Source organism: Equus caballus, chromosome 8 (genome assembly GCF_041296265.1).
Source record: "Equus caballus isolate H_3958 breed thoroughbred chromosome 8, TB-T2T, whole genome shotgun sequence".
Lineage (NCBI taxonomy): Eukaryota > Metazoa > Chordata > Mammalia > Perissodactyla > Equidae > Equus > Equus caballus.
Genome location: NC_091691.1, coordinates 9,282,938 through 9,309,287, shown reverse-complemented (window position 1 = coordinate 9,309,287; position 26,350 = coordinate 9,282,938). Strand labels below are relative to the sequence as shown.

Below are 26,350 nucleotides of genomic sequence, written 5' to 3'. Positions count from 1 at the left end.
TGACCAACAACCAAGTGCTCAGTCAGGAAAGAGCCACAACATTTCTGGTTTACCTGACAAAGCAACCTACAAAGATGCTATATGATCTTAAATTATGCTCCCATGTATTTTTAATCTTTCTATTTTCTTCCTTTCTTTTGTCTTATACCAGCTAATTATAGAAAAGGAGTCTGGCATATCCTATTCTATTCCACCCTTACATGAGCACATCGAAAAGCATACTTAGCACATTCTCTTTCAAAATTAAACAAATTAAACTTCAACCCTGGAAACTGATTTGTCTCAATCTAGGAAAATACAATTAATAAAGACCTTTAAAAAGAATTGTTTTGATTTCATTTTACATGGTAATTTACTGACTTTTCAAAGAAAATTACAAATAAGCATTTCATCAAAAGAAATAGGAGTGAAAAAGTGCTGTATCATATTTCTCTGATGACTGAGGTTGGAATGTTTTTTCCATACATATATTAGCAATAATTATCAATCTAGGCCGATTATCTGCTTAAAGAAGAAATACCATTTTCACAAGAACTGATAAAATTATATAATTAAGGCATTTATCAAAATGCCTAAAGTTGCTATTTCAAATCAAGAAGAGCTATAATAGATACCTAGTCAGGAAAAAGAAAAAAAAATGAAGAGCAACAAATGTGTTCTAACATAAGCTTTAAACAGATTTGATGGGGATGTTATGGCCTTCAGCTGTATTTCTCTTTAAAAATCCCAGTGATTATTTTTAAGAGCAAAAGAGAGGAGTAAATGAATATAAGCATCTCTGTTAAGTCAGCAAAGCACAAAATGTTACACTCAACAGAATAATAGTAATAATGTAATGTTCAGAAACAGGAAAAGAAAGCTGCCTTCCTCTCACTCTACACTTGAGTGGCCTCCCTGTTAAATGGCTTTGATGAACAGTAAGAGGTTCTATATATGAAATGGGCAGATGTATAAATGGGTTTCAGAAGTTAATGGTCAGAAGCCTTTTTTGGAACCACATAACTCACCACCACAAACACAGAGACACAGACACTTGTGATTTAAAACCTCACATACCTCTAAATTCTATACAGTCTGCATCTTTTGCCATTCAATAACATTAAATAAGTTAAATTTTATCCATGCTTCCTCAAGAAGCTCAAAAGCATCTTAAAACTCAGACAGAAAGCCCTTATTTCATAAACACTAAAAGTTTAATTTTTGTTTTAAAAATCAATGACATTTTTTAAAATGTACTGTTAACATTATTAACAATTCCTATCAATGGATAATACAAATTACGATTTTCTTATTTCCAGTCACCTACCTCTGCACGCAAAATAGTGAAAGAATAGTTCAGTTTTTTAAATAAAGAAATAGAGATATTACATACCATGTACCTGAGAGGAGAAAGATTCCAGATTAACAGCCAAAAATTTAAAAACTACTATAGATCCCTGACATTCCTAAAGATCTCTGGATCATTCTAACTCCCCAAGTTTGCAAAAGATACCATAGCATATAGCTTCACCCGCAAAATTCACTAAAATATAACTGAAAATTTTAGGTAACCCTTTTCAGACCCTCGATGGTTCTATAAATGCTGGAAAGTAATTTATGATGCCATTAAAATAAATCCTGCCATGCAAATAAACTCTGAAGTCCATTAAGTTACATCATTACAGTAGGTACATTAACCTTACCTGTCTGTGCAAAACCAGAGCAATGCTCCTGCGAAGTGCTGATGATGGCCACTTACAGCTCATAGGCCAGCAGGATAAAGAGGTGGATGTGGACACTGCATAGCAGGGAGAAGTCAAGATTCCACTAGCAGTAATTCAAACGTGGATATATTTATAAAATGGTTCAACACAAGGTTGCTGGGTAGGCAGCTATGCTCACTCATTAGCTAAGCAACTCACAGGTGTCACAAGATCACAGATTTCTACATCCCTCTTTGGGATCACTAGAACAATTTAAATCTCGAATGTTGCATCTAGAAATGCCAGGTTCCTTGGTGTACTTAACTCATGTAACATTAACCTTATGAAATAACTTGGAAGAATACCTAATAAAATAACTGCACATAAAAAGACGCGATGAAAGCTTGTCCTTTCACTCACAGAAGAGATGCTGCACTAAACATTAGGGAATACTTTTAAAAACCACAGAAATCTATTTTCCTGATTATTTATCATTTTTGGTACTATTTATATCAAGGAATACAGGAAATTAGGCTCTTAGTAATTACTTGCCCTTCACACTTTACACTCCCACAATAAACAAATAAGTAAATAAACAAACGTGTACTACTGTCTCACATCTTCCTGCCTTTGCCCATGGTGATGCCATGCCTGAAACAAACCCTCTACGCTTCCCTCAAGTGTGAGAAACTTTCTCAATTTCCCTCATGTTCCTTTCTCAGTTCCCATAATCTGAAGTACATACTTCCATCAGAATACTTAGAATACTGTATTATAACTGAATATTAAGATATGCTTCCCAACTATACCCTGGCAGGAATTGTGTCTTTTTAAAAAGTTCATCCTGATGTATTACCTCCTGAATACTCAGGCCATAGCATAAGTCTGATAACTACTTCCTTTGCATATAGTCGCATGAAAAAGCATTTCATACTTAATTCAGTGTTTGTGTCATAGCTGTTTCCAGTAAAGTTCTTTTTCTCCATTTGGCTTTGATATGAGGTCATTTCTCACCTCTGGGCTCTACCATACCAAACTATAACCGCATTTAGTCAAACATTTAGATCTTTGCTAATTTCCAGTTAGCCCCTATCCATATGTTCGCCTTTCACAAACCTCCTGGATTACATCAGTAAGGAATGGCTGCTGGCAGCTGTTTGCCATTCAATTTTGCTACCACTAAAGCATGTGAATATTTCACTGTTTAGGCATTGCAGAGACTCTCAGCAAACATTTACTCTGGGTTCTTGGATTAGAAGAACATTTGTGGTAGGCAAAAGGTAAATAATAAACCACAATGCTACTCAACCAGTGACCTAAAAGCCTTTTGACATCTGACTCTATTGCTTACTAAATCATCGTGCATATAAACAAAGATCCAACCCTTTATTTCTACTACAAATTATATTTCTAAAACATAGTTCTTCAGTTATTTGGTTTATTCAAAATAAGCTAAAGTAAGGCATAATAGTTCAGTGGCTTGCAAACTAACATAAAAAGTATCAGAATATGAATTCATCTGTTACTGACTTACTAAATACAGCTGGATGTGTCACTTAATATAAGCTGTCTGAATTCGGGTTTCCTCCAATATAAGCCTATCAAACAGAGTTCAACTATAATGAAGCAATATCCATGAATCTTCAGTTCTGTATGTCAGATACAAAAACAAATTCAGTCTATTCAAAGGCATTTGCTGAATGCCTTGTTCAGTCAGGCACTATGCTGGGCACACAGGAGAGGAGGGCTAAGAGCCATCACTGCTCTTTAGGGGTTTAAGATCTAGTGGGAGAAACTGATATAAACAAGCAAAAGCAATGCACAATTACCTCAGTGAAGACAAGAATAGAGTCTTACTCATCAGCCCCCTCCCTGATACATTGAATAGCTGATATATTGTGTGTAACAAACACATGTTGAACAAATGAACTAATCAATCAATTAATTGATCAAACTACAATAATTGCTCTAATAGGGTTAAAACAGTGCAGTGAAAGAAGGGATTAATTCCAACTTGGTGGATCTCAAAGAGCCTCATGGAGACGAGGACTTGAGTAAGGCCTTGAAGAAGGAGTTCAATTCGGGCAAGTTGAGATGAGATGGAAAACTCTAGAAACCGTAAGGGAAACTTCCTCACTAAAACAACAGAGCCCAACAATATCCCCTCAGTCTCACTTTTCCTTGGAGTCCATTCACTTTGACAGTGGCTGCCACCATCTCACTGGCACCAAGAGGTGTAGTCTTTCCTTATCAAAATTCATAGGCACTTCTTAAATATTTGTTCAATGAACAATCCAATCAAGTGGGAGTGGAGGAAAACAACAACAAAATCCTCCTTTGGTTCTTTTCCATACAGCTGATGACATTTTCAAAAAGACTTAAAATGCCAAAGTTAAAAAAACTAAGCAGAGAATATTATTAATTAATTAATCAAATTAAAAGTCCGATTTACACAGTCAGTTTTCTGAATCTATTTTCCTATGGTCAGTTGGTGTGCCCCAGGAGTTATATCAGGCCATTCTAACCCCAAAGGGTCTCTACAATTTCACCTTTCTTACTTTCTACTTCTAAGGCTGCTTTGATGTAATGGGACCAGCTGGTGATGTACCATGAAAGAGCTAACCAGAATATTTTGACAAGACTTAGAGCATGCTTCTCCCAACTCAATTTCTGTTCTTTCCTAAGCTATCTGGCAAGAAGAGAGTGGGCAGACTCAATGGCCTTCTCTGACTTCCCCTTAATCAAGTTCAGAAATGGCCTTTTATCCCAGTTGATATCCAAAAGAATAATAGCACTCCATGAAAAAAAGTAACCAAACAATTGAACAATTCATACCTTCATTCAAGACTTAAAGACGTTCTACTATAGGTCACACTATCACAGTCAGCATCAAACTTAGAGATTCTTTTCATACCACCTCAAACTTAGCTGCCCTTAAAAAGCCAGGAAGGAAAAATGTTTTCCCAATCGTGAAATTCACCAAAGGAAGTACGCCCTCTTATCTAACTTTATATTGTTAAAAATTTTAGTCCTTTAATAATAAAATGAAACCCTCATAATATTTTTCAGGAAAAACAGCAGGGAAATGTTTTAAGCACTATAAAAAATTAAATGTGAGAAAAATACTTTGGCACTTAGCAACATTTTCCTATCTCTGGAGAAATGTTAAATCCAAGAACCTGATAAATGGATTTCACTCTGTCACATTTTAATAACATTTCATAACTTTTACAAGATAAGTTTTCTTTGTACCTTTCTACTGCTACCAGTATTTTTCTCTCACATCTCTCTACCTATAGTCTTCTCATTTTATTTCCGTCTCTTGCCTTCTTCCTTCTACTATTTCCTTCTAATTAATTTCAGCCATAAGAAGAAAAGAATATTTCCATATTGACTATGTATATTAATTCTTACATCTAATCTAAAAACAAAGATATGTTAAGAAAGCAATTCCCAAAACACATGTATTTTCATACCATTAAAAAAAAAGAGGCCAGGGGCTGCTGGCCCCGTCGCCGAGTGTTTATGTTCCAAGCTCCACTTCAGCAGCCCGGCGTTTTGCCAGTTGGGACCCTGGGCGCAGATCTAGCACTGCTCATCAGGCCACGCTGAGGCGGTGTCCCACATAGCACAGCTAGAAGGACCCACAACTAGAATATACAACTATGTACTGGGGGGCTTTGGGGAGAAGAAGAAAAAACAAAAGATTGGCAACAGATGTTAGCTCAGGGCCAATCTTAAAAAATAAAAGAGGCCATATTTGGGAAATATTTGGTTGAATAAAGGTAAAGAAGTCTCTTTTCTCCTCCCTTTCCTTCCTTTTTAAATTGTGGGACTTCTCAGAACCCTTAAAGCCAAATGAATCTCCAAGAGGGAGACAGTATGTACACCTCTTCTAAATTTATTTAACCATAGAATTTTTCCTCCTCAGTGAATCTAATAAAATATATTTTAAGAACTGCTTTCTTGGGGCCGGCCCAGTGGCATAGCGGTTAAGTTCGCACCTTCCGCTTCTCAGCGGCCCGGGATTCACCAGTTCGGATCCCGGGTGTGGACATGCCACCGCTTGGCACACCATGCTGTGGCAGGCGTGCCACATAAAAGTAGAGGAAGATGGGCACAGATGTTAGCTCAGGGCCAGGCTTCCTCAGCAAAAAAGAGGAGGACTGGCAGTAGTTAGCTCAGGGCTAATCTTCCTCAAAAAAAAAAAAGAACTGCTTTCTTAAATTAAAAAAAAATTAATATGAGTAATGTATTTAAAAGGTCTGTATATTAAAGTATTTGGAAAAAAGCACATTATGCCATAAGGCAAAAAAAAAAAAAAAAAGGCTAGCAGTAGCACTCATTTTATTAAGAATCCAACTGCAAAAACTAATCTAATTGGAGGTGAATATGTAGGAAACGCACATTTAGCTTCTAAAAATATCTAAAAGGAAATCAAGCCATGAATAACAATATGCTAACATGGAAATAACAAATGAAATCAGAATGGTGAACACTTTCAAAATTAGCTTACTTTAGTTACTTTTGAAAATCACTGTAATAAAAATGAAAGGATAAGTGGTAAGAAAGTCTATACTATAGAAATACATGGTAGTTATTAACCTAGACAACATCTACACATAGTTCCAATGCTTAGCTCATATAACCTCCTCTTCCTTCTTTTCAATGTTCCCATAGCACTCTGTAAGTGGTACCATTGTTATCATATTGTATTGCAATAATTGATTTTCTCACCTGACTTCCTGTCTAGACTGTAAGCTTGTTGAGAATGGGGATCATATTATATCTAAATCTGTACCCCCAAGGTCTAACATGTCATAAATTATGGGAGTGCTTATAGTTAGTAAATTAGTTGGTTCTCTCAAATTCAGTAATTACTTACTTGGTAAATATTCATAAGGATAAACAGAACTATCCTATATTTTGAAATAACAGAGTCACCATTAAGCATTACTCATTTTTATTCCTCATTATGATGTAAACAGCCAGCATCTGGTACATAATAGGCCTCAATAAATGCATATTGAAATTTTCATTGAGTCGATGAACCCAAGTTTGACTACAAATTTAGGCCTTAGTCGAAGGAGCAGGACATTTCAAAATAAGAGAACAACTCTTGAGTCACTTGTGGCTTTTGTGTCTCACTGGCTCTGCCTGATCCTACCTAAAAGCTGCTGTACTCCAGTATGGCTTCTGATTACTGCTGAGTGTACCTGGCATCAGAGGAGACAGAAATTTTAGCACTAGGGCACCAGCTTCAACTCACTGGAGCCAAAAGAAATTATTGTATAATGTTAAGAAATAGGTGCTAATGGAAAAACTCAGAATTTTCAAGCCATCCCAGCAGCTCTGAAGACTGAAATCACTTATTTTTGTAGACAATCATAGCCTAACAATGAGTTAACTTTCCATACTTAGCACCTTTGTCACCTATGTAGACATATGTCTATCATTTCTTTTTCAATATTCTTTCCAATTAATTATATTCTAGTGTAAACCCATTCTTCCCACTCCATTTTCTCTCTGTCTTAACTACATGTAAGATATCTTTCCCAGATGGTATAATTAAATACTTAAAAATAAGAAAAGTAGTCAGAATTTTCTCTTCATAAAAATGCCCAGAGACATAGCATTCCTTTTAAGCCACAGCAATTACCCATCAGCCTAAAGGCCATCTATATTTTACAATCTTCAGGGAATAGCATGACAGGAGGATGCTCCAAGTCTAAGACTGTTTTCACCACCCAGACCATGACTTCTTCGGAAGTTTACTCTCGTAGCAGAGATGTACTGTTCTTTGACAATTTGCTCAGGACGGACGTATAAGTTCTTTCCAACGACGGCTCTGGAATATGACTTTTTAAAAGTGAGGATTGCATTTAACAGGAATTCAAACAGAAGCGTGAATTAAAGGGGTAATTTCTGATGTAGTGAAAAGCTGTAATGTCCATTCGAAGTAATGAAGGCACACGACATTAATCTCCTAAAAAGATTCAAATGCTATGAGTAGAGCAATTCTACTTCTTAGTAGGAACAAATTAGGATGATTTCCCTTACTAAAATTGCCATAATTACAAGTAATTATCTTGTACTCTCTAAATATACCACTATAGCACATCCTGCAAATATCATTCCCTTCTACTACTCTATCTGGAAATACAGGAGAGATTGTTGCTTTGTGAATTGTGCTACAGCCCTCAAACTGATTGTTTAATAGTACCATGTAGTAAGTGTAGTAAACAGATGACATTCTGAAGTTGGAAGCACTTGAAATTCCAAATTTATGATATTCCTATCATCAGGTAACTAATACTACCCAAAGGAGTAAAAACAAAATGAAAACGGCAAACATTCAAAGATAAACTTGAGTCAAATGTGGACTTACGCACGAAACAATGAGGAGAATTATTCTGATATGCATAGGGCAATCATGAAAAACATGTAAACAGCTGCTGTAGTATTTATAAAAATCCTTGCAGAGCCAAATAAAATCCCATCATAAGCAATCTACTCAGTTTTTCATTCTCCTTTAATAAGAAAGTGTGAGAAAGACCAGTTACTCACTGAGCATTACGAGGAGAATAAGCATGTGAAAACCTAATTTCACCATTTTAGGGGCCAATAACATCTGGATTTCAGCTGGCATTTGAAATCTATTCTCCAACCAAACTGGGATTCCTTACCACGTTGTACAAACATGATCAGAGCATGCCTTTTCCTATAGTATTCTCATTGCCTAGAATGACCTCCTCATCTTCGTCTGGTAAAAATCAGCCATCAAGTCTAGTTGAAATGCCACTCCACCACGCAGACTCTCTTGGGCTACTTCCTGTCCTGAAATCCAAACTCTTCCCCCAACTCAGCAGTAACCTCTCCTTCTATTCACTCTCTCTGGTGATACTTAACAGATGTCACCTCACATTTCAGGTTATTTGTGCACTTGTCGTATCCTCCCTTCTACAGAAAATGTATTTTATTCATATTTGTATCTCCAACAGCTTTAGTAAATGTTTTATAATTTAATAATTTAAAAGAGATTTGATTTTTAAAGTTATTCCCATTTAGAAGCGTATCATTGAAACAGCATCTAAAATAGTTACAGAACCCATTAAGAAATTATATATATTTTAAACTCTGAACAAATACCTGGTTATATTTAACCAAAAACTGTACATTTCTATATTAGTGTTTAAAACTCACCCATGGTGAGCTTATAACCTTTGTGCCTATTAATCTTCCCTAGTTTATTTGATCAGAATAAATGTTAATTATACTTACACATATAATTACACATAATCAATAACCTATAATTTAAGATCCTTCCTTTAAGCGGTATCTCCTAAAATTAGAATTTTTACATTTAAATTTTAAACAAAAAGATAAATCTACTCACTTTCTCCACATTTTTATCCTATTTTAATCAACTTCTAAATGTCAGCAGTACATTCCGTAGATTTACAATAATTCAAAAATTAGCTGCTGTAGGAATTTACGTTCTCATTTATTGTTAATTCAGCATGATGCAATGCAAAGATATATTGTGGATTCACCTTAAAAAATAATGTCAGAGAGGGGCTGGCCCCGTGGCCGAGTGGTTAAGTTCGCGTGCTCCGCTGCAGGCGGCCCAGTGTTTTGTTGGTTCGAATCCTGGGCGCGGACATGGCACTGCTCGTCAGACCACGCTGAGGCAGCGTCCCACATGCCACAACTAGAAGGACCCACAACGAAGAATATACAACTATGTACTGGGGGGCTTTGGGGAGAAAAAGGAAAAATAAAATCTTTAAAAAAATGAATAAATAAATAAATAAATAAATAAATAATGTCAGAGAGGTCTGTTCAAATCAACACAGATAATTTACCCACAGTCACAGTTATTGACTATAAACACTAATTCCATAAGAGCCCAGTCCTAAATTGTTTGTTTCATGACCACTATAAAGAGGATAGCATTTATATGGTTCATTAAAATTTCTTGAGAACCATAGCTATCATTAGAAATAATTAGAGCAGTGACAAGTACATTCCAATATGATTTACTTATCAATGAGGTCTACTTCATATTTGTGTAAACCTAAGCAAACTGTTTACTTTTGAGATGTTATTCTATCTTTATTGACAGTAGCCAGTAATTTTTTTCCCTTACTCTTGATCTTTTTGCGTCACCTACCGTGACCTAGTGCTCATCCTCCCTTGAAATTATGAAGTATGCGAAGTTTGTGGTCAACACCCTCTATTTCCTCTCTCAACTATCTTTTTCGCCTGACCCCAAATCACAGAACCCTGAATGCTGCTTCTTGGCTAGTCAGGGTCCCCATCAAAGTGACCTCATCCTCCTCTCAAACCAGGCTTCTCAGTCACTACAGTCCTGAAGTTTCATGAACCCCTCCCTACCAGCTAGATCAAGAGGTTATAAGGATCCCATTTCTGAATGTCTTGCTAGGTGACAGATCAGCAAAGCTAACAAATAGCAAACAAATGCTACTATCATATTTGCATTTCACTATGGATTTTTAAAGCATTAGCACAAAGGAAGTTTTAGGAAAATAAGTCACAGAAGAGGCATCTGAAAGCAAATAAATTTCTTGTGTCTTCAAAATATAGCATCTATATAACTGTGTGTTTTTTTTAACATACCAGGCCAACACTAAATTCCCAGCTCCTAGAGAAGAAGTAGAAGCCCTACAGCCCAGTGGACATGACCCTCTCCTTAGAGCACCCAGGTCTGGGGCCAGCCTCTGAACAGCCACGTGATTCTGAGGGAGCCAGTTTACCCTACTGGGACTCTGCTTCCTAATCCGTAAAATTAAATGCTTCTTAAGGTTCCTTTCATTTCTAAAAACGTTTTAGTCTCAGTATGGTAAGCACTGTCTAGTAAGAGCCTAAGCTAAAACTAAAAGGGTTGTTTAAAATAACATTTGTGTCACTAAAAAAATGATGTTTTGGTTAATTGATATATAACTAATATTTAAATGAATCCCACATTCCTTGGTCATTTCTTCTCAAAGGCAATCACATATACTGCCCAGGATAGGCAATTCTACCCTTCACATAATCTGCTAATACTAGGTCCTTCCACCATAGTTTTTTATCGTGTGTATGTATTTGAACAAGTTATTGAAAAAGTATGCCAAGCCAGATATACCAAAGCAAAGTCAGAAAAGGGAAAACTACAGTGGCATTTATCATTCAAAATTTCAGTTCCTGTGACCATGCATCCTTAAATATATCTAAAACTACAATGGTATTTATCATTCAAAATTTCAGTCCCTGTGACCATGCTTTCTTAAATATATCTAAATGTAGGTAATCAAAAGCATAATAAATATCTAACTTATCAAAAGGTCACTTATTTAACTACCTCAACTATCTAAAACCAGAAGGTAAGTATCAAATATCAAACAAAAACAAAAACCTCTAAGCAGTCAAAACAGAAAGCCACAGTTCACACTCTAAAGTTCATATACTTATAAGAGAAACCCTCATTCAGAGTCTACTTACTTTAATCTCAGTCACAAGCTAAGGCTCAGTTAGTTGTGTTTCTTACCCACCACAGATAGGAAACAAGTATATAAAACAGAATCACAAGAGGTAGGCACGTGACAGCAGCATTAATTTGGGCAACATGGAAAGAAAGATAAAAATTGTACAAAGAAGGCACAAAAGGATTTTAAAAGAAATAAAGAGTAATCTGGGATCATTCAGTATAGGAACAAATAACGCTATCTTCCTTAAAAGCTTTGACAGTATTGCAATATTACAGCAAAGTAGAATAATTCATGTTTGTGATGATAATCCTGAGTAATCAGTAGAAGTTTAAATCATGCTTAGTACCTCTTGTTTAAGAAGGCAAAAAATGTGTAACATATTTTAGAAAATTTCACATCCAAAAAATGATCGAAATTTAACAAATTCTGGCAGCTAATGAATTAAGTTTGAGTTAACAGGAAATTCACAAGAACACACACATAAATTAAATATTAGTGTAGGGATTTTCCATGGAAACCATGGTGACTATGGAATGTGAATATGGAATATTAAAATTCATAATATTATTATGATAAATTTTGAATGATTTGATAAATACCACTGTAGTTTTCCCTTGTCTGACTTTGCTTTGGTGTATCTGGCTTGGCATTCTTTTTCAATAAATATAGTATTCAACAAATATTAAAATTCATAAACAATCCCCCAATACATTTTAGTCTTAATTTCAATATTTATCACCACCATTCCTAATCCCTCAAATATTAATTGAACCATAGCAAATTTCTATTTTTGTATATAAAAGATGGTCAAACATCAGCAATTTCATGTGGTTCGACCTAATATCTTTACCAAAATTATTAAGAATAAAATAGGGGCTAGCCCCGTGGCCCAGTGGTTAAGTTCACAAGCTCTGATTCAGTGGCCCAGGGTTTCGCCAGTTCGAATCCTAGGTGCAGACATGGCACCACTCATCAAGCCATGCTGAGGGGGCATCCCACGTGCCACAACTAGAAGGACCCACAACTATGTACCGGGGGGCTTTGGGGAGAAAAAGGAAAAGTAAAATCTTTAAAAAAATAAAAGAATAAAATAAAGTGGTTTGCATTATATCTTTTCTTTCTCTAGCCCACCCTCTGTTGGAAAAAACTAATTATTAAGTAGTAAAGACCCAAAGTCCACCAAAATGATCATGGGTCCACCATCACAAAATTATGACATTTTCTTTCTACTTCTCAAAAACATAGCAATCTTATTTATGCCTGAGAATCTCAACTCCACAAACACAGTTCCAAAAATATCTGATATATATGGGCTTAAGCATTACACCTTTGCATAGATACTACAATTTAGCATAATCCTGAAAATATGTGTGTGCATTCCTCCTATGTTCATTTATAAATAATAAAAAATATATAATATGCTTAACAATAAATGGTCAGAGCAATGAAGTAATAATCCAGATAAATATAATGGACATTCAAGGTTTTTAGTTATGTAAAACAATTTGGCATTCAATCTGTTTTCCCATTCAAAATACTGTATTTTGATTTTTCTTAAAACAAGAAACACCTACACCAGACAAGTCAAAATAAGAAATCATTTCTCAATAAAAAGAAAACCATTTCTAATCTAATAAGTGTTGTTATGCCAACATAGAATATAAGAAAGTTATCCCAGGATGCGCAACAACATTTCCTTGTGGATTTCTCCCTTCCCTACTGCCTACTATTACCTTTCTAGGTTCAAGTCTATGTATATTGCGTGTTTTGGAGGGTACGGATCCAAACACAATGAGTTCCCACAATGAATTCCTGTCTCCCAACTCCACTTTGACCCTATTCCAAAATGTGAACTGCTCTCTAACTCAGAATTGCCTCAATATCTGCGCTTCCGCAAGTCTCAGTTCCACAATGGGATGTAAATCGAAAACACTACCTCCCACAAATTAAATAATGCTGGAAATATGGGTGCCTTCATGAATGGACACTGGCTTACATAGCCAGATTTAAGTTAAAGAAATTTCAGTCCTTTAATAGTCCAAACTGAGAGACATATACCAGCGAAAAGATTATGTGCAGCTTTGACAATTGCCATCAAGCTTATTTCATGTACCTTTTCCAGAAATGCTAAGTTTATTACACAGAAGTGTAAGGCAAAGAATACAGTTTTATGTTTTTCCTTAAAATATACGCTAAAAGGATGGAATACTCAAAATAACAAAGACAGAACACTCTAACAGAATAAATAAATGTGCTGAAAAAGCAATATAGTTAAAGGGCTCCACCATATGAGAAAACCCCTCTTAGCTACAAAAACCTAAAGGGGGGACTAACAAGAAAGTTCAGGACAAAGGCTTCAAATAAATCCTAAAAATGTCAGTTAAATGATATAATTTTTATAGCTTTCAATAAAAGTACATGCTTTTAGCACATCAATAAAAGCAAAGTCTTAAAGCTAAGACATACATTGTTATTAATGATATAATGAATTCACTGTGGAAGCTAAGAAGGGCCAGCCAGGATTTCAGGCTTTCTCTTGCTTCCACTGTGTCTTCCACAGCATGTCATCACTGTGACTGACTAGCAAAATGAACGTGGCTGCTGGCGCCCTTTCTTGAAGTTAGGACCAATTAAACTCTGTAGCCTCTCACACTGGCAATGTTTACTGGCTAGCTCCTGAACAGTAAAGGTGCCAAATCAGATTTCCTCATCGCTGACCTCCTTCACTTCTTATCAGGTCGATCAACCATTCCCAGCTTCTCAAATGTTTCCAGAAGTAGTTTTCTATAGATGACCATTCCCTACCAATTTTACAAAAGCAAAACTGTTTAGGGTTGAAGGGAATAAAGATTTACTCTGCTGTTTTACAACCACAGTGTTGCTGCACTGATGTTTTGTGATAGCTTTGAGATGTTTTACAAATAACTGTAACTTTTTCCCCCATTTTTTTCCAACTGAGGTGAAGTTCATATAACATAAAAGTAACCATTTTAAAGTGTACAATTCACTTGCCTTTACTACACGCACAATGTTTTGCAACCACCACCTCAAAACTGTGACTTTATTTTTAACAGGTGCATGGTTAAGATTATCCCTTTAATGAATCACCCTCACTCATAGTCAATACGACGTTCTGAGGTGGCGAGAAATGGTTAGAGACAAACTTGCAAGTTAGGTATTTCCAATAACTGGCAAGTCAGAGAATCTTGCCAACTGGTGGAAGATCATTGACCATCTCATTCCATAAATACACTACATTTTTTCAAATATTCACTCGTTCAGTTCCTACTCTGTGCCTATGCCTTCAAATCCTTACACTGGTAGAGACAGACATACTGACAGTTACAGTACAGGGCTATGACTATGGTCGATAAAAGTATGGTCAAATGAGGGTATGGCCAACTGTGCCCAGCAATTATATGATTCACTAAGGAGGAGAAGGTCAAGTTAGTTCTTAAGCTATGACTAGTGGCAAAGGAAGGCAATTAAGAAGAGTATGAGAAGAAGGCATCCTAGGCAAAGGAAGGAGTATATGCAAATGCACAGAGGCCCAGTGAGCCAGGTCCAGCTGGACTGTATGGTACAATCACACTAACAGGAAAAATGCAGTAAGCACATTTTACGTGCCAGGCACTCCTTGTATTTTATATTATATTCTCAAAGTCACACCAAGAGCTAGGTGCCATTCACATTAAATAGATGAGACATCTGAAGTACAGAGAGTTTAAGTAACTTGGCTAGACAACTTCAAAGAGGCTGAGCTGGAATTCAAACCCAGGCAGTCTAGCTTCAAAGCCCATCCTCTTCATCTATACAACCTACGCTACACTCTCCTTTTTTCTTCTTCTTCTCTTTAATAAAAGTAATCACTTAGGCAAGATCTTTTATTATGGAAACTACAGTACACCATACCACACTAAAGGTGAACAAATGACTGACGTGAACAATGAGTGTGCATCACTAAGAACCCCATACGGCCTCCGAACAAATAAGGGTGCAAGTGGCAAACCATATCGAAAGATTAGTAAAGCTTAATTTAATTCTTATTCTTTTAGATTCAAAAATACATAAAAACAGAAATTCTCTTATTTTTCCCATAACCCAGTCAGTTTCTTGCACACCCCCTAGCCCAAGGTGTGCTTACCTCGCCTTGGAGACCTCTACTAGACAATGGAGAGACATGGCAGGGTTTTAAGAAAGTGAATAATGTGAGCGGATATGTGTTTTTTTAACAACTACTCTAGAAGGAATGAGAAGGAAAAATAAGAGAAAAAAATAGACCAGAAAAAGAAAAATCATTAGGATGCCACGGGTAATAGATCCAGCAAGTGATAACGAGGCGCTAAACTATAACAGTGGGGAGTTAGTTACGAAAGATTAAATGACATGCCCAAGGACACAAGTCATGAAAACTGCCAGAACCAAAACTTGGGTATCTAGCTTGTACTGATCCAACGTTGCATAGAATGGACTTGCAGAAAGACCTTTATCATGAAACTTCTAAGACTTCTCTTTATGACTACTTTTGTCCCCAGTGCTTGATTATTTTTAAGTCTAATTTTAGACTATCAAACTGTGGTCCAAAATGAATAATATAATAATATCAACTAGCACAGCATTCAGGCAGGTAACTAAGTAACTTAGTATAGCTGTATTAAAGTTTGAGACTTAGCTTTCCAAACCAGAAACAAAATACTTTATCATAGACAAAGTGCAGGGATTTAAAATACACTCTTTTGTATTCCAAGACACAAATTTACAGGATGGAATCCTTACAAGTGAGCTTCCAAACAAGCTTTTTAAATGAAGCTCCATCACAGAAGTCATTTAAGAAGCCAGATTCACATTATATTAATGTGACAAGTAAAACAAGATAAATACATCATATGATTCTCAAATGACATAATTAATGTAGCTTAGGTGACATATTCCTATTAATGATCTTTTATTATGTGTGAACAGTAAAATAACATTAGATAAGCAATGAAAAAATCCAGTCAGCAGCAGCTTTCCTGAAGGTTTTGACTGCTGCCTTATTTACACAGTGTTATCTGATACTAATCCTTGGATTTTTAAGAGCAGAAATCACTTCAGAATTGTAAACAAACATATTCCTAGGAGATGAACATTTTAATTACTATCATTTCTGCAAATATAAGATAAAAATAATGTGCTGCATAATAGCCTTTTAACATGAAAACAGGAAAAAGTATATTTTGCCAGGCCAATAAGATTACATTAATAAAAGGATCGTGACACTGGATCAGGAGGCTGATCCATGGAGCCTGGTAGTACGTCTTAACAATGACTGCCATGGAGATTTTGTGGAAAGTGTAGCTGTCCGCTCCCTGATATTGTGTACAAAAGATTAGAAGTGAGTGGCAAAATATTCTGGTTTTCTTTAATAATCCACTACAGCCTAATATCTATGAATCGACTGAAACATTTTGAAACTTTTCACATTTAAAGTTCATACCAACTCTTAGAATAAGCAAGTCTAAAAATACAAGTTTTAGAAAGTAATAGTTCTAATTTACTTTTACATCAAATAAATATTGAGCAACTATATTATCTTTGGCATCAAAAAAGAAGTGTGAGATATGGTTCCTGAACTCAAGAAGCTTGAAGTGTAATTGAGAGGCAAGATATATACATAAAGAGATAAAGTTATATATACATTAAGAGATAAAAAAAGGTTACTATCAATAAAAGACAATCAGCCTAAAAGGGCATAGATTCTAAATGCTCTACAAATTCCGAGGCAGATAAAATCACTGTGTTTCTCCAAGAAGGAGAGGAAAGAAGAGCATCTTGGTATTAATATCCAGAGTAAGGGAGAAAAGTTATAGCTTAACCTTCATATATTGGGATCATCTCAGCTCTCAGGCTATATCTTTGTCAGATAAACAGCCCTGGCCATCAAAATTCCCAAGTACAATGGTGACAAATACACCTCTTGAGGCAAATAAGGCCTGATCCAATTCTAGCTCTGACCCTGCCATGCCACGTGACTCTGGATGGGTCATTTAACCTTTCTAAACCTGTTTCCTTATCTGTAAAATGCAAATTGTAACACCTACCACCTTACTGGATAAGAAATGAATGCATGTAGAGCAAGTAGAGATGCCTAGCTTAGAGTAGGTGCCTTAAAAATGGAAGCTGCTATTTGCGTGATATTAAATGTCATTCTTACCATGATGCAATCACAACCGCACAGAATCTTGTTTCAGGGGAATCACAGGGCTCTTGGTGAGAGGCCTACTGTGCTCTGGAAGACTGGGTCCTAAGCTCCTCACTGGTCCCGAGAGCGGAATATGATTAATCATGTTCTGGTGGTTTCTTTGTGAAAAGGTAGCAGATTCTAATTGAATACTCCAGAGTCCACATGTTGAATTTTAGTATTTTGTTTAACTCAGCAAGTAAGCAGAGAAAAGAGGAGTAAAGAACTCCCCTTCAATCATGTACCCCAGCTACATGCTCAGAAACAAAGAAACCTAGAACCTATGGTCATTCTCTTATAGTGAGCCCAGAGTATACAAAAGCCAACACCGGTAGTGGCTGACAGGGCACCATGATGGCAAGCTACCAACCGATCCTAGTCCTGAAGTCCAGCTATACACAAATGTTGCTTGGGGCAGCATTCTATGGATGATCTTCCTGGCTTTGTTAAAATCACATCAATGCAATATCACCTTTCATCTGTAGTGTAAATGCTTTTATGAAACAGTTTGGCAAAACACATGGCATGTGACTGTACCACTCTAAATGTGCTAGCAGACCCAGCCAGAAACCATGGCAATGATCTGATCACATGAGCATTCTTGCCAGAGATAAACCTAATCTTTGCAAGGACTTACTGGTATCCTGAATTGAATACCGAGTCTCTTCAAGGAAGCTTCCATTTCCAATGTAGAAGAAGCAAGATTTGTTCTCAAGCCACCACCAAACAATCATACAGTATTTGATGGCTCAGCTTATTTTTCAATCTGCTATGACCTCTGCAGAATTTTATCTAGATCCTTATAACATGATGATTTGGGATTATGAATACAGTGAATAAACACAACCTTCTGGTATAGCAATTTAAGCATCATAGAGTGAGTAAATACTGCAGAGTGAATCCTAACACTTGAAACAGAATCTTCCAGAGTCCAGAAATCCACCTGACTGCCAAGAATAATACTTCCGTGGTTCAAGCAATACCAGTACCCAGAGGGGTTTCCACAGACATAACCACATGAGTTACTGCATATTGGGTAAAATAGAAAAAACAGACATTTATGAATATATAGTTTGCAGACATCTTAAAAGTACTCATAAATACACAATTTACAAATATAGAAGAAAAGGGGGGGGGCTTTAGGAATTAACAGCATTGTTTAAATTGCTTAATTATCTGGTTTCCTCTATGGGTTTTCCTAATGCTAACTCTGATTTTTATGGGGGTGGGGGGAGATACATAGATCTCAACTAAAACAAATGAAACCAATCTCACTGAAAGAAGCTCTAAGATGAGAACTAATAGATGAGAGACCCTGACTGCAGGATGAGGTAGAAATGACTTAGAGATCAAAACTGTATCAATTAAATATCAAAGAAAACCTTTCAATTCACCAGGCTGTACTGAAGCAGGGTTTGTTAGATTCTCTAGCAATAAAACAAATGCACAATATCTTCTCATGCATTTCACACATGATTTCTATTTCAGTTCTGATGTAAAACATGGTATCACACATCATGCCACAAAGAAAGAGTCAGTTTAGCTAGTTCAAGTAAAACACCAGGCAGCTGCTAACAGAGACAGGTCACAGCCGGGGAGGGGCACAATATACTCAGTTCGCTATGTTTTCCTTCAGAAGAATGTCAATAAAAACCACGGCCAAATTAGGTATTTGAAGGGGGGGGGGTTGGGAAGGTTGGGGGGGGGGGGGTGGGAGTCTTGCTATGCAGTGAACCACTGGGTTCACCTAACAGTTAGCGCCAGTCAGACAAGTTAGCAAAGGGAGCCCTAGCCAAACCTACAGCCACCAACAACTTGAAGAAAGCTGTCTTTCTCCCTGAACGTCCTGGGGTAGCGACCAGTCCCACATTTAGAAACGTTATTTCTGGGACCAATAGCAATTTATTTTGATAGAACCACTGGTTTTTTTTTTCCTGAGTTCTCAACAAAGGAGCCATATTAGGAAATAATCTCGCAAAAAGCAAAGTGCCCCCTCCCCCTCTTCCCCACGATCGATGCACACACGCCGTGCACGCTGACACGCACAGACACACACCCGCGCACAATGGCCGGCGAGCCCACTGGCGCAGGCCCACGCAGCCGCTCGGGCTCCCGCGGGCTGAAGGCCCAGCCAGGGCCCTGCCCCAAGCGCTAGGGAAGGAGGCCCCGCGGCCCTGCAGCCCGGGAACCAGCTGCTGGGCGGTTGTGCTGGGGATGCTCGCCCCCCAGCGGGGCCCTGGGGAAGCAGCTGCCAGCGGCTGGAAGCCTATTAACCCCTTGGGGAAGTAAGTGCTACAACACCCACCTGCGGGGACACTGGAATGTGTCGGGGTACATCCTCAAATGCCTCCCCCACCCCCCAGACGGGGCGCCACCTAGTCCTTAGACCCTGGCAGGTCTTGGCTGGCTCCTGAAAAGCTAATCGTGTCACTGGCTCCACAGGGCTTCTAAAGCAAACGGATGTTTCTGAGCTGTCACCCCTGAGAGTCCAGGCATACCAAGAAGGAAAAACTTAAGAGGGCAGTGAACGCAGACCAGACTTGGCAACGCATCCCTAAGGGACTGGTGCAAGTCCCTAAGGTGACGGAGCTGCTCGGACCCGTGGGTCCAGCAAACTACGGAAGGGGTAGAGGGACCCGAGGGCAACCGCCCCCTGTCACCCTTCCCTGGGTTGGGCGTCAGGGCCCCGTTCCCACTCCGGGACACTTACCTTCTTCCGGGGCTGCCATTTCATCATATTTGTACAGCCGATACGTGGAACATCAAGATGCTGGCTTGGGGCTGGGGGCAGATGCAGGGCAGCGGCGACTGCAAGTCATGCTGCCTCCCTCCCACCTCCTAATTGTTTCCCATATTCACTGCGAAGGGAAAAAGCCCAGAAGAGTCCAGTCTTTTCGCCTTCAGTTCAATGAAAAGTATCCCCAAACCACGAACACACTTCCCACCGGGCTAGGAAGTCCTAGCAGCAACCAGCACACTCCTGCCAGAGCGGGGCATTTTCCCCTCCAGCTAGCGCCTGCAAAAGGAGCCTGCGGCAGGGGGTCTCCAAGCTCGGCTGCTGAGACCCTCCCTCAGAGAAGAGACTGAGAACACAAGCTGCTGCAGAAACCCAGCCCGGCTCCTGCCATCCAAACCCCTTTTGGCGAATTCTCCTCTTCTCAAAAAAAGATTAGACAAGCAATCAAACCCTCACGCGCAGCCTGGAGCAATTCCCAAAATTCTGGGTGTATTTCTCGTTTGTAAAATTTAGCAAAGAAAATTCCAAAGATGTGTAATCAGAGCTTCTTTACGCTGTTTTCTCTTCCTTCTTGGAACTTGGGGAAAGGATCTGCCCTTCACGAAATGTCTACCTTCCCTGAATACTGTAAATAGGAAAACTTGGTTTGTGTGTTTAGATTTTTTTTTTTAATTCCCAAGAACCTTAGTGGGGAAAGGCTGGAAGGAAATCCTGCAAGAACCCAACTCCACAGCTCAGTCTGCACTAATGACTTCCTTCCCTTCAGTGTGAGCACAGCCTGCCCAGCTCCAGCCACACAGAGCAAATGGTTTCTGGGTCTTAGTGCCACGACATCTGCTCCAAAGCAAAAAGTAAATACAGTTTCTGAGGCACCCAACAGCTTCTAAGGAATCAGAGCTAGAAGAGATCTACAAAATCAGGAAACCATCTCAAAAGATGTACTTAAGTTGTGTTATATCAAGAGAAAAAAGGAAAAGGGAAGGACTCTAGATCAAAAGGAGACAAAATCTTAATGTGTGATTTGAAGGAAAAGATTTGAGGTATCTGATAATAAAAAATGTAACCAAGAATAGACTTTGCTTCTCTAAATTTAGCACTAATTTTATTACTATAAAAAATATTGCTATGGGGCCAGCCCCAGTGGCCTAGTGGTTAAGTTTGGAACACTCTGCTTCAGCGTGGCTGGGGTTCAGTTCCCGGGTGTAGACCTACATCACTCTCTGTTAGTGGCCATGTGGTGGTGGCAGCTTACATAAAAGAAAAAAAGGAGGAAGACTGGCAACATATGTTAACTCAGGGCAAATCTTTCTCAGCAAAGAAAAATATACATATATTGCTATGGAGATTGAGTTTCATTCATCTTCTGTAAAATTATTCCATCCTATTTAAAGAGATATATCTCCAAATACAAAATACTATATCAAATTCTACTATTATTTGCCATCCAACATGTCTATCAACTCCTATTCCATGAGGCTCTTTTGACAACTGGGAATAAAACGGATAGTGTAAGCTACTAGAATACTAACTGATGTACATAATAATAGTAACTGATATACTATGAGTCCAATGTTCCAACAATGTTTAATTTATTACTCTCAGAGTTCTATATGCATTGGCAGGATTGGCTGATATGGGTGATTATATGCAGATTGGACACTAACTATATCAGACTATAAATGTCATTAAAATACTCAAAACAGTTAACTGAAACAGTTTACTTTTGAGCTCTTCTCTAAGCCTAAGAGTCTGAAATTCAACAATGAAAGTATTATCTTTTTAATAATAATATTAACAATTATAGCTGTTTGAATAGGTACTATTTCTTAAGCCACTACTCTATGACAGGACCCATGCCTACATTCATCATCTCACAGCCCTGCAAGAAAGATTTCATTGTTCCATTTTCCAGATGAGGACACTGAGATTCAGAGAGGTCACTTGCTCAACCAAAACCACAACACATAGAAGGTGGTGGGACTGGAATTCAGACCCAGGATGACCTGACGCCAGAGCCTATGCTCTTTCCATGATGTGTATCCTAGCTACACACCGACCTTACCTCTCATCTCAATAAAACTATTCAGTGCCTATGATTTAAGCACCCATAATTCACCAGCCCCTTTTGCAGGCACTAGAAATATGAGTTAGAGGCTGTTCCCACTCTTGAAATTACAGACTGCAGGCAGCAGTCACAAATAATACCAATACCCTGTATCTGTTCCGACATATCCAAATCATTCTGCACAGCTTAACCTGGATATCTTCCTCGCACGGAAAGTTCAATAAATTCCAAACCAAATTCATCAATCTACCCCAAAATCAGTTTCTCTTCCCAAATTTCCTTTATCTGTCCATAGCACTGTTATTCTTCCAGGATCACAAACTAAAACATTAACATCATTCCTTATGTCTAATCTATCACCAAGTCCTTTCACTTCTTTCTTAGACATGGCTTTCAAATTCCTACTGCTGACATCTGAGGCCAAAGCCTCACAAAACAAACATATATTAAGTGCCAACTAGGTGCAAAGCATCATGTAGGTTAGAAAGGTGTAAGACTAAGTCCCCACGCTAGATGAAGTTACAAAGAAGTTAGGACAGAACAGAAGGCCTATAAGAAGACAACCAGGCATTGCCTTAGTCAGTTAAGCAAAAAATGACTTATGTGGTCAATAGGTATTCCAGGAGTTAGAAGGAGAAATCACTGTAAACAGGGATGGTCAAGGAAAGTTTCACAAAGGAATGTGAAGTAAAAATTTAGAGGAGATACAATTCATTCTAGAGCCAAAAGCCAAGATGCTTACTATGGCCAGTAATGCCATTCAGGACCTAGACCCCCTACCTTTTGGAACTCATTTCTTACCCCGTTCCCACTCTCTTTCTCAGCCCCTGCCGTCTTGAACCTCACTGTCCCGTGAACATGTCAAGCATACACTTGTTGCACACTCTGCATGGATCACTCTTCCTCCAGATACTCTCTTGGCTCCTTCCCTCAGTTCCTTCAGGACTCTTAAAATATCATATTACAAAGTCTGTCTCTCACCATCCCTTCTAAAATAATAGCACCATGACCCACATACTGTTACTTTCTATCTTCCTTGTTACATTTTCCTTCATAACCCTAATGACATACATATATCTTATTTGTTTATTTATTTAAGGTCTTTCTTGTTCATCCCACAAGAAGATAAATGACAAGGAAGCAGGGACTTTGCTCTGTTATAATACCAACACCCAGTGAACAGTGCCTGACACAACAAGCAGTCAAGAAATATTTGTTGAATGAAACAATGAAAGAAAGAGAAAAAGGAGAATAGTGTGAGCAGAGGAGGCAAGTATATGTAAGATGTAGTCAAGATACAAAATACTGACCTGCCTAAAATAGAAGGCTTAAGTATGAGAATGTTAAAGGAAGAGACTTTGTCTTATTCAGCTTTGGAATGCCCCAGGCCCAGAATAGTGCCTGGCACAGCAGAGGTGCTCAATATTTATGGGATAAAACAATGAACGGTGAGGCAGAAAAAAAGAATGAATAGTGAATGAGTGAAATTCCATTCTATTCCATACAAAGTAAAAGATACTTTGGCAAGGTATGTTGGAACCAAATGGTAGGGAACACTGTAAGGCAAAGAAATTTGTACTTTGCAGAATGCAGGGCATTGAAAGTATTAACAGTAGGCAAGGGGCATGGTTGAAGCAACATTTTTAAGCAATCTAATATATAACAAAATATTAACTATGACTTTATGAGACTGTTTTTTATATGAATTTAGATTTTTTTTTTAAACTATGTGCATGATTAAAATGCTGATTATGACTGTTTGACAGATATCAAAACTGAAATTCAGAGGGGTTAAATGACCTGGTCAATGCCACACAGCAAGTTAATGGCAAATGGAAGGGCTAGAACCCAGGGTTTATAAACCAACGCCTGCGTGATGGGGGCAGGCACCTACAATTGCTTGGGAGCCCAGGAGAAAAGTTTCTACTTTCTACTCTGCCTCTGACTTGCTATATAAAACAACTTTCAGAAGGGCAAGGTAGGGGACATGAATAAGTGAAACAGAGTCAGGTTTGAGACAAAAAGGAATTATGAGGATTGTAAACCTGGAGCTACAAGAATCATGCAAAAGAGGTAGCCACTACGTAACTCTAGTCAATTGATGTCATACAGGAATATCAGTCCAATGGTGCCAGATTCTCTAAATTTTCATGAGAAGCTAAAAATTTCCTGGTTTTTCCTGATTTTTAACTGTTTGCTCAAAAATTCTAAAGCATCCTAACAGGCCAAACAAAACATGCCTGTAGGTCTAAATTCCATGTGCAAGTCCTAATTTGTGACTGCTGACTTAAACCACTCAAGGCTTCACTTTCCCGTTTGTAAATTAAGGGACCCACGTGGTTCCTAATCTGTGGGGTGGTTTTCTGAAGGCATCTGTGAATCCATATGCATACCATCATGGTCTGTGGACTGAAGAGCAATCTCTCATGATCAGATGTTGTTGGATTTAATAAAAGACAAAGTTATTTAAATTGCAGGAGAGGGGGTCTGAAAACAGCGGACTGTAACAGGAAAGGAGAGAGAAAATATACTTATGTTTCTATAGGAAGACAGAATCAATTTAAACTTCAAAGTGATACAAGGCTTTAAACTAGTTTTCAGTGTTTGAGGCATATCCTTTGAGTCACTTATTTGTATGGTATTTCTTCCCCTGCTGTCTGGTGTGTTTCAACTTTCACTTAATAGGTACCACTGGATAGAGGACCATTCCCTAGAAACCTTTAAATACCAATACTATCTTAAATCACCTTATTTTTTTGTCTCTGTGTATTTATTTATTTTGCTTTATCCAAATTGAACTGGCAATTATACCTGAAATATTTATAGAATTACCATTATACCAATATACTTTCTCCATTAGGAATTATTTATATAGAGCTACCAAGCTAACATGGTTCAAAATGTTGTAATTTAGTTTATTGTTTCAAAGATCCAATATCAAATAGTAAGAACACAATTTATCAGATCCACAGCTACTAAAAGGCACTTTTACAACTCCTTCATTTATAACATAGCACTTTGCAAATCACTTCCTTAAAAGCAGATACTGTAAAACACTCTATTAAAATAGTATTTTTCCTCAATAACCACTTGTCTATTCAAATTTGAACAAAAGCAAGAAAGACGAAATGAATGGAGAAAACACACCTTTTTCCATTGTTGTGAATTTCTTCAAGATTTCCTAAGGAGTAACATGTCTAACATTGATCACAGGGTAAATGCCTGAAAAAGCTAGCCTCATACTTATTTATATTTATTGTGTTTTAGAAGTAGAGTATTAAACTCAATGTGAAACAGTATTTGGGAAATATATTAATTTCCCTAAAGACTTCTAAATTATTTTCACGTATCTAAAGAGATGTTAGGAAAGTAAAGGGACAAAAGTAGCAGTATATTTGAGACCAAAAGATTTTGCCTCATTAGTGATATTTCACACAACTGGGTGCTTTCAGAATATAAAGGCCTTGCTTTGCTAAAAAAAAAAAAAAGAAAGAAAGAAAGAAAGAAAGAAACTAAAATAACTTGTTACAGTAAGAATTCTGCCAAACAGCCAACTTGATGCAGGACTATGCTCCCATTCCTTGGGGGTAAACTGCTCCACAACCTCCAGAGAAGATCACCTCTAACCTTCCCCACCTCACTTCCTTCCACTATCAGTCAATGACAGAGAGGCTGAAACCCAGCCCTTTAAATTCAACACACACTGACTGAGTACTTATCATATACAAGGGACAGTACTAGACACTGTGAGAGGAGACAAAAATCAGATGATTTTTGCCCTTGGGGAGATAGCAGTCTGGTAGAGTTTGAAGGAGAAGACAGGTACACAACTAACAAAAATAACAATAACAGTAGCAGCTGACACTTACTGACCTTCTTCTATTCATCTGACTCTTAAGAGCCCAAGCTCTTAGTGAAAGCTAAGTGCCAGAAGAATGAAATAACTAATAGCATATTAAGATTATGAAACCCCAAACAGCAATTAATCCTGACTGTGGTAACTGAGAAAGGTGTTACAGGAGAGGTAGCAGAGCATCCTTTCGACAAGCAGAGAAGTGATTTGGGGAGGAGTATTCCAGATTGAAGGAACAGAGCATGAGCAAAAACGTGGAGGTATGAAAATGTGCACCACACTAGCAAGTCATCTAATAGATC

The 26,350-nt window shown here is 37.8% G+C and overlaps 1 protein-coding gene across 4 annotated transcripts in view; it reads right to left on the bottom strand.

The window, feature by feature from the left end:
• Positions 1-26,350, bottom strand: part of TTC28 (tetratricopeptide repeat domain 28) — a 596,893-nt gene that overhangs the window by 383,155 nt on the left and 187,388 nt on the right. For 2 of the 4 annotated variants that reach the window (XM_023648125.2, XM_070219838.1), the window contains exon 1: positions 20,104-20,897. The exons of the other annotated variants lie outside the window; for them this stretch is intronic. In XM_023648125.2, coding sequence (XP_023503893.1) covers positions 20,104-20,130 — 27 coding nt within the window. In that variant the 5' untranslated portion in view covers positions 20,131-20,897. Of the gene's footprint in view, positions 1-20,103; positions 20,898-26,350 lie in introns of those variants that run through there. 4 annotated transcript variants of the gene reach the window in all.